General features: G+C 44.3%; 1 protein-coding gene across 2 annotated transcripts in view; it reads right to left on the reverse strand.

The window, feature by feature from the left end:
- Positions 1-993: 993 nt before the first annotated feature.
- LOC309330700 (death effector domain-containing protein) overlaps positions 994-8,687 on the reverse strand; it is a 39,759-nt gene continuing 32,065 nt past the window's right edge. The window contains exons 1-4 of one of the 2 annotated variants that reach the window (XM_081842529.1): positions 8,205-8,373; positions 5,919-6,007; positions 4,692-4,815; positions 994-1,325 (exon numbers count right to left, since the gene is read on the reverse strand). In XM_081842529.1, coding sequence (XP_081698655.1) covers positions 1,146-1,325; positions 4,692-4,815; positions 5,919-6,007; positions 8,205-8,309 — 498 coding nt within the window. In that variant the 5' untranslated portion in view covers positions 8,310-8,373 and the 3' untranslated portion in view covers positions 994-1,145. Of the gene's footprint in view, positions 1,326-4,691; positions 4,816-5,918; positions 6,008-8,204; positions 8,374-8,687 lie in introns of those variants that run through there. The other variant, XM_081842530.1, reaches the window with a different exon arrangement.

An 8,687-nucleotide genomic window follows, 5' to 3' on the forward strand; every position in this document is an offset into this window, starting at 1 on the left:
TGGGAGTGAAGCATACTTTGTTTCACATGATGCACACCCCATCTTGAAAGCAGCATTGTTCCTGCAAGAGATGGGGAAATGCCTTTTAAAGTGACCCCTGTATTGACATTTTTTTAAAAAGGAGTGTTCCCCAACTATTTGGGCTTTTGACTGAGTAACAGATTTAAGCATAGTAGCCACTTACTTTGGATGATTCCATTTTTTGATTTATGATGATTGCAGCACATAACTTTGTTCTGCTGTGCTACTTATTGGAAGGGTGTGGGGCAAGGAGGTAAATTCCTACACACTGACATTCCTCATCTGGTTTCTCAGATTTTAAGTATATATTTGTGCCCAATATGGGCTAGAAACTCACTCTGAAAGCAGAGATATTGAAGAAGCCAACAGCTCATATTTTGCATTCAATGAATCTTGGCATTCAAACACCAGCCCTATAAGCTACCTAGCCCAACTTCACCAAATGTTTTGGACAACTCCCATGTGGCTGGGGCTAATGGGAGTTGTGGTTCAAAACATCTGAGGAGCATTGGGTTGGCTTTGGGCTAGCCAGGTGGGAGCCATTAACTGGAGATGCTGGAGGCCAAACCTGCACACCAAAACGTGTGTGCTGCCACAGGCCTTTGTGCCTTCCCTAGCCTTGTGAAGTCTTGCACAGAGACCTCTCTCGAGATATCATTCCCAGCCCTGCTGTTTAACCTCCTTTAACTAGGGATGCCAGTGACTGAAGCTAAGGCTGCCTCCATTGGAAATGAGGGAACCTGTGGCCCTCCAGATGTTATTGGACTCCCATCTCCCATCAGCCCCAGCCAGCAAGACCAATGATCAAGGATGGTGGGAGCTGGGTGTCCAACAACACAAGAAAGTCAGCAAGTTCCCCATCCTTGGCTTCCATGCAAAGCACATGCTCTAGCCTTGGGTGATGGGCATCATCTTGTAATGGGATGGGTGGTGATTCAGCACAGCTGACAACGTTCGCACTGATCCCAAAAGTATGTGACACACCAAAAAGTTTTATTTAACAAAAAAATATTGTCAGAGTTGACACAAAAATAATAATAAAGTTAAGCCTTTTGAGGTCAAGAGCCACAACTGTAGAGCGAGAGGCGGTTAAAAAGTCCTTTGGGAGACGGCTGCTGCGCCCACTAGGAAACAAGGACCCCTGTGGAGCTGGCCTTGCCGCCTGACCCCTCAGCGCTGTCCTTGGAGGGAGCCTTCTGGTCGTCCTCGCCCATCAGGCGGATGTTGTGTTTTTCCCGGAACTCGTTCAGCTCCCGCCCTTTCGTCTGCAGCTGCTGGGTCAAGGTCTCTATGATCTTGTTGATCTGCAAACAGGGAAGGAGAGTCAGGACGGGGAAAATGGAACATTTTATCTGGGGCGCGGCAAATAAGAGCTCCGAGCTCCTCGACATCCTGCCAAGATCAGTCTGCATTTATTTATCCATTTTAAAGGCATTTATAAACCATCTTGACATTTCAAAAATCTCTTTTAAGAATTCTGTTGTGGGCAACCTTCCAGGAGCCACCTGCCAGGAGTAGGTGAAGCCAGAGTGAAAAGTGGGCAGCACAATGGATATGACTCTTCTCTTTATACAGTAGGCTGAAAACACAAGAGACTTTTGACACCCACTCCATACACATCTCTCTTCATCCTCCCTCCAGGCAGAAAAGAGGCATTAACAAGGACACATTCCATCCAGGCAAGAGAACTGGAGGAGGGCATGGAGCAGGGGTGTGTGTAGTCCAGGAAGAGGCAGCAGGGCCTGGTGTGAAAATACACATCTTAAGTGTCAAAGGCTAAGGTAACTAGGAGCCAGTCTTTTCCCCACTTTTCCCCCCACGGACCACTTGAAAATTGCTTGAGGATCTTGGTGGATTACTTAACTGATTTTTTCCGCCTGTTGTAGCAATTATAATTTACTGTGCAAGATGCTGTATGGTTTTCATTTGTATTTTTACAGGTGCACCGTGGGCCATCTGAATGAAGTTTTGGGGCCACTGGTGGGCCACAGACCACAGTCTGGGAACCTTCTGCTGTTTTCCAGCACCATCATTTAACACATCACTATCTAGAACAGCTCTTCCATACGTAGTTCTACAACTCCCATAAGCCCCAGCCAGCATTGTGTTAAGATGCAGGGGTTGATGGGAGCTGTACTGCAAAATATCTGGAGGGCAGCAGGGTGGCAACGTTGATGGAACTGAGAGAAGGGGCTCACCCAAGGATCTTAGGGAGAAATGATCTTTCAGGTAGCCTGGGCCCAAGTTGTTTTCATATTCTCTGAGAATTTGGGTAGCAGTGGGAGCGGGAAAGAAATATAAACAAGTTGCATAATGAAGAATCTTCACACACACAAAAACACCTGGACATTTGATTATTTTTCACTTATTCTTCAGCAGTGGCCAAGAATGACAAATGGTGGCAAAAGAATTGAAAACAGCATATATATTTTTAAAAAACAAGTCATAAAATAATAGAATTGTAGAGTAGGAAGGAACCACAAGGGTCATCTAGTCCAACCCCCTGCAATGCAGGAATATTTTGCCCAACGTGGGGTTTGAACTCATGACCCTGAGATTAAGAGTCTCAAGCTCTATTGTGACCTAGTGCTGACAGACCAGTATGTTTTATGTGAAGTTCATTAACTTCCACTCACACGATGGCCTTTGGTGAGTAAAAATCTGCAGCAGGCAAGCAGCTAGAGAAGTTCTTGTAAACTGCAAAAACGCTGGGTCTTACTTTTCATTCCAGCCAGCAGATGCCAGAAATGTCAGTTATATATTATTAGCTTTCCATATATATATATATATATATATATATATATATATATATATATATATGCAGGTTTTGGTGTCCTCGGGTGTCTTCCCGTGTAAAAGTTGGGGTGTCTAGGCGACGTTTCGACGAGGTCTCACTCGTCATCTTCAGGCTGGTGCTTTCGGCTTCTTGTTACTGGAACAGAGCAGGATCTCAGTGTTTGAGTTCCTATAAATACTGTAGAGGGGGTGTGGTGTATAGCCTCCAATGTTCTGGGCAGAGAGGAAGTTCCCAGGCTAGTGTGCCTTTTCTTCTTTTGTTCCTTAATTACTTGAGAGATATCTTGAGTGATTTCTTGAGTGATATCCTGAGTACCACTTAGGTGGGTCATTAGGTGTGGATTAGTTGTTAAAGTCTTTGTGTCTTGACCTCTTGAACTTTGTGAAGAGTTTTCCTGAGAAGATGGCTGTACTGTACTTAGTTGTGCTCTGGCTTGGCTTCGTGTATAGGGGCGAGCTGTGGTTTTGTGGCTTGTGTCAGCCAGATCTGTGTAGGGATTGCAGGGGGGTGCAGCATCCGGAGGTGCCACCATGGATTGGCTACTGGATGGTGTCTGTAATTCATCTGTGGAGAGGGTCTGGGTTTGGGCCCCAAGGATAAAATCCAGTTGGAAAACCAAGGGATCTATGAAATACCCTGCAAAGTCTGCCCAGCCACGTACATTGGACAAACAAACAGACGAATAAATGCACGTATCGCAGAACACAAGAATGCCGTCAAAAAAGAAGAAAAAACTTCCTCTCTTTTCCAACACATGAAAGAAACAGGACACGAAATTAATTTTGCAGATTCCAAATTGCTCTTTAACACGGAACATCACCACAAGAGAATAATCATGGAAGCCATCGAGATAGAGAAACACCCTCACAACATGAACAAGCGTGACGACACATCCCGCTTGCCAGACATCTGGAAATTAGCCCTCCCCACAAAAACTGACACCAGATCCAGAGGCACACAGAACGCCAACACCAATCAACCACACCAGACCCAAACCCAGACCCTCTCCACAGATGAATTACAGACACCATCCAGTAGCCAATCCATGGTGGCACCTCCGGATGCTGCACCCCCCTGCAATCCCTACACAGATCTGGCTGACACAAGCCACAAAACCACAGCTCGCCCCTATACACAAAGCCAAGCCAGAGCACAACTAAGTACAGTACAGCCATCTTCTCAGGAAAACTCTTCACAAAGTTCAAGAGGTCAAGACACAAAGACTTTAACAACTAATCCACACCTAATGACCCACCTAAGTGGTACTCAGGATATCACTCAAGAAATCACTCAAGATATCTCTCAAGTAATTAAGGAACAAAAGAAGAAAAGGCACACTAGCCTGGGAACTTCCTCTCTGCCCAGAACATTGGAGGCTATACACCACACCCCCTCTACAGTATTTATAGGAACTCAAACACTGAGATCCTGCTCTGTTCCAGTAACAAGAAGCCGAAAGCACCAGCCTGAAGATGACGAGTGAGACCTCGTCGAAACGTCGCCTAGACACCCCAACTTTTACACGGGAAGACACCCGAGGACACCAAAACCTGCATTCCTGTACCCGTGAAAATCTACGAAAGCATATATATATATATATATATATATATGCACCTTTTTATCAGTTAATTCAGTTGGCATACTTAGCTCCCTCCTTTTGCCTCACAACAACCCTGTGAGGTAGATTAGGCTTAGAGAAGGTGACCGACCCAAGGTGACTTACCCCCACTGAGTTTCATGGCTGAACAGGAATTCAAACCTAGGTGTCCCTAGTTTTAGCCATGATAACTAAAGGCAAGCATTGCTGAGGCTAATGGCATTCCCTGTTCCAAGGAGAAGCAGGGAGTCTGCCCACTGTCTGCAGAGGCATTACCTGCTCTTTGTTATTTTCCAAGGCTGGGAGAACTTCTTTCACAGTGCGTTCTACCAACACACCTCCCACCATCCGGTAACATTTCCTAGTAGGGTCCACTTCTCGGAGTGTTTCAATTACCAGCCTGCAGAGTGGAAGAAAGGCAGAATATCTGAGCATTGTACACCAGCTTATGATAAGGCCAGTATCAAAGGATCTAGAAATCCACATGGCCAGGAAGTATACTTGTGACCAAGACGGCAGGGAAAGACATGACACATTGCTGTGCTGCTATTTTATTATTTCCAAATCTAACAGTCAAAACTCCAAATTGGGAGCACTTTTGTTCAATGATGGAAGAAACAAGGCAAAGTTCACTGGGTGGTTCTGGGGAAGTTGTGAAGGATATCAACGGCTACTAGCAATGATGGCTATGTTTGCCATTAGAGGCAGTTTGCTTCTGAGTAACACTTGCTGAGGTGCACAAGTAGGAAAAAGACTGTTGCATCTTGTTCCTGCTTACAGTGCTGCCCCGCAAGACGAAAAACCCGCTAGACGAAAGGGTTTTCCGTTTTTCGAGGCGCTTCGCAAGATGAATTTCCCTGAGAGTCTTGCGAGTTTTTTCCCTTTCCCCCCCTTTTTCTAAGCCGCTAAGCCGCTAATAGCGCTAATCCACTAAGCCGCTAATAGGGGTGCTTCACAAGACGAAAAAACCGCAAGACGAAGAGACTCGCGGAACGAATTATTTTCGTCTTGCGAGGCACCACTGTACAAGCTTCCCAGAGACATCTGGTTGGTCATTGTGAGAACAGAATGCTGGACTAGACCCCTCCCCCCCCCTTAGCCTGATCCACCAGCCAGACCAGGTCCGCAAACTTTTTCAGCAGGGGGCCGGTCTACTGTCTCTCAGACTTTGTGGGGGGCCGGGCTATATTTTGAAGAGAGAGAAAAAATGAACAAATTCCTATGCCCCACAAATAACCCAGAGATGCATTTTAAATAAAAGCATACATTCCACTCATGTAAAAACACGCTGATTCCTGGACTGTGCGCAGGCCAGATTTAGAAGGCGACTGGGCTGGATCCGGCCCTGGGGCCTTAGTTTGCCTACCCATGAGCCAGACTTATCTGTTGTTCTTTCTCAATTCCATTTGCAAGGCTGCTTGCAAGAACAGAGAAAACTGCAAAACCACCAAGCAGCAATATCCAAAATTAGCAGGGGAAACTATGTTCAAATCCACTGCTTACTTGTGCTCATTCAGCTCCATCTCCAGCTCAGCTGCCTTTGAGGCTAGACCTCGCTGCTCCTGACGCAGACGGTTAAATCCAGCTACCACCTAGAAGGGGAGAAAGGTCAGTCACTGCAGGCAAGGGCTTGAACCAGCCACAACCAAGTTAGCATGGACACAGGGACTATTCACATTGCTCCTTACTGCTTTTACTTTCCCCACTCTCATACTTTAGATTATAAGGTTCATTGGGCTTAGAAATCTGCCATGTTTTACTTGAATTGCCAACTAAGGCTGCGGTATACATCACAACCATTCCTACCTAAACCATCCTGAATCACTACTAAGATGGAGTATTTTGCTCATGGATCTCTGGACTTTCAAATCATTCCATCCCACAGCCCTAGGGTTAGACCAACTGAGAAAAGAAAATGTGTATGCCATACCTAAGGGTAGTTTTGTTTGTTTTGCAACATACCGGTAGTTTTTATTAATTTTCATCTTTAAACTGTTTAACATGGTTGCATTGAGATATACAATTTTATTAGAGAATATGGCATGCAATAATTACATAAAATTAAAAATAAAGATAAAACAATAAACAGATAAACATTTCTGAATATAGTAACAAAATTGTGTCAAAATATATATACCAAAATTATATTGGTACTGTTCTGCCATATGCCCCAGTATTTGTGTATACTGCAGACAAATTGTCATGCTTCTTTTGGCTTCTTGCTAATTTTAATTTTTGTGTCACTTTTTCAAAAAATGTTGTTTGACAAATTGCATAATACCACTGGTCCATAGTTAATAACTGTAATGATTTCCATGCCCTAGCAATGGCTGTTCTTGCAGTGGCTAATAGATGTATTATGAGATCTTTTTTTCTACTTTGCAACATATTGTGATTATACAAGTACTGGGGTCATGGGGGTTGTCTGCCTTGTGACAAAAGATATTTCTGTAAATAATTTTTCCAGAACTTTTCAATTTTTGGACACCTTCACCACATGTGTTGATATGTCCCTCTAATGGGACATCCTCTCTAACACGCGGGAGAAATGTTTGATTTCTATGGCCTTTTAAACTGGAAAGGGAAGATTGTGGAGGGTATTGTTTTTGTTTGTTTCTATGTTATGCATTTCTTATGCTTTTATATTGTAAACCAGCCTGTGATCCTTGGATGAAGGGCAGTATAATACATACATACATACATACATACATAGTTAAAAAGGACATAGTTGAACATTTTCCACCTGAATTTGCATATCATTAATGGTAAGCAGTTGTCCATATTTGTAAAATATTATTTCAAACAATACAATTGTGGTTTTTTCCAGGTATCTAACTGTATTATAGGCTCTATATTTATTTTTGAAAACTGGGTGGAACTGTAATGGAATAATGGGTGAGAGGCCTAGGACCTTGAAAGTTGTGGATGTGAATGGGTTTGCAAACAAATGTAAAGACCAGATTTATTAAAAAAAATATTACTTTTATAGGGACACCATTTACTTCCAAGTTTTTAACCTGCTCCACTGCATTCCCTTATTGCCAAATATTATGTCTGTCATGTGCTAAGTTGACATGCGTTTTATTAACAGTTTAGATTTGGGAATCCCCATCCTCTAACAGTTTGGTGAACAAACAGCAAATATTTTTTAATGCATGGTCGGTCTGATTGAAATATGACTATGTTGTTTTCTTTGCCATTTGGACTTATGGGCTGGTGGAATAAGTATAATTTTTGTTGCAGCCAGTCAGTCCGTAATAGAAAATTTCATTTTCTTCCAGCGTCATATAACCATTTATTGATTTCCAGACTTTGCTATAATGTGTTTAAATTACAGGTAACCTGAATGCCTAAGTAGCTGAAGCTTTTCCTTCCTATTGTGAGCCATACCTAAGTTGTTTTAACCTGTCTTTTAATATTGTGCTTTAATATTAATATTCTTTTAACTGTTGTAATCCATCCTAGGGCCTTGGGGTGAAAGGTGGGTAATAAATTGCAACAGTGATGATAGTGGTGATTATTATTATTATTAGGACTGCCCGGAGGAAAAGTTAAAAAGATTCCGAGTGTCATTTCTCGACTACTCCAACGTCAACAGGAGCGGCGTCACCCCTAATAACGGCACCCTTCGCTCTGCACATGCTCAGAAACCCTCCCGCGAAACACGCGGAGGCCAAAGCGGGCTTCGAGTTCGGGCTGTTGGACGTCGTGACTTGACGCATCTCCCCCCGGGAAGGGGAACTCTGCACATGCCCAAAGGCACTCCCTTTCCTCGCCCCTCCCCGGTACCTGCTCCGCTGTCATGGCCTTGCCGGTGCCCCCAGCCGAAGCAGAAGCGCCGACGCCGCTGGGAGGAGCCGCCGGGCCACTTTTCATCTTGCCGCTCTCCGCCATCTTCCTTCACCTGGCCAGGCCCTCGAGAGACATAAGGCCAGCCTAACAACGCCACAACTTCCGGGGCGAGAGAGGTCACTGCCTCCCTTCGTAACCGGAAGGTTCCGCGTTTCTGCTTCCGTCGACGCACTTGGGGGCTTCCATCTCCTGCCGCCATATTTGTTAAGGGCATAGGTGAAACCCAGTAGAAGTGAGGAGCCCGAAGCTTGAGAGGACGACGCGGAATAAAGACACAGATAAAGAAATGGTCATTCATTAAATTACCGAAAACATATGAACTTTATAGGTAGTGGTGGCAGTGGAGTCCTTTCTTATGTAATCCCAAAAGCGCCATTTTGCTTGAGGGTGCGGCTTTATCAAATCAGCACCATCTTTGTT

The sequence above is a fragment of the Podarcis erhardii genome (assembly GCF_964252035.2).
Source record: "Podarcis erhardii genome assembly, chromosome: 15".
NCBI lineage: Eukaryota > Metazoa > Chordata > Lepidosauria > Squamata > Lacertidae > Podarcis > Podarcis erhardii.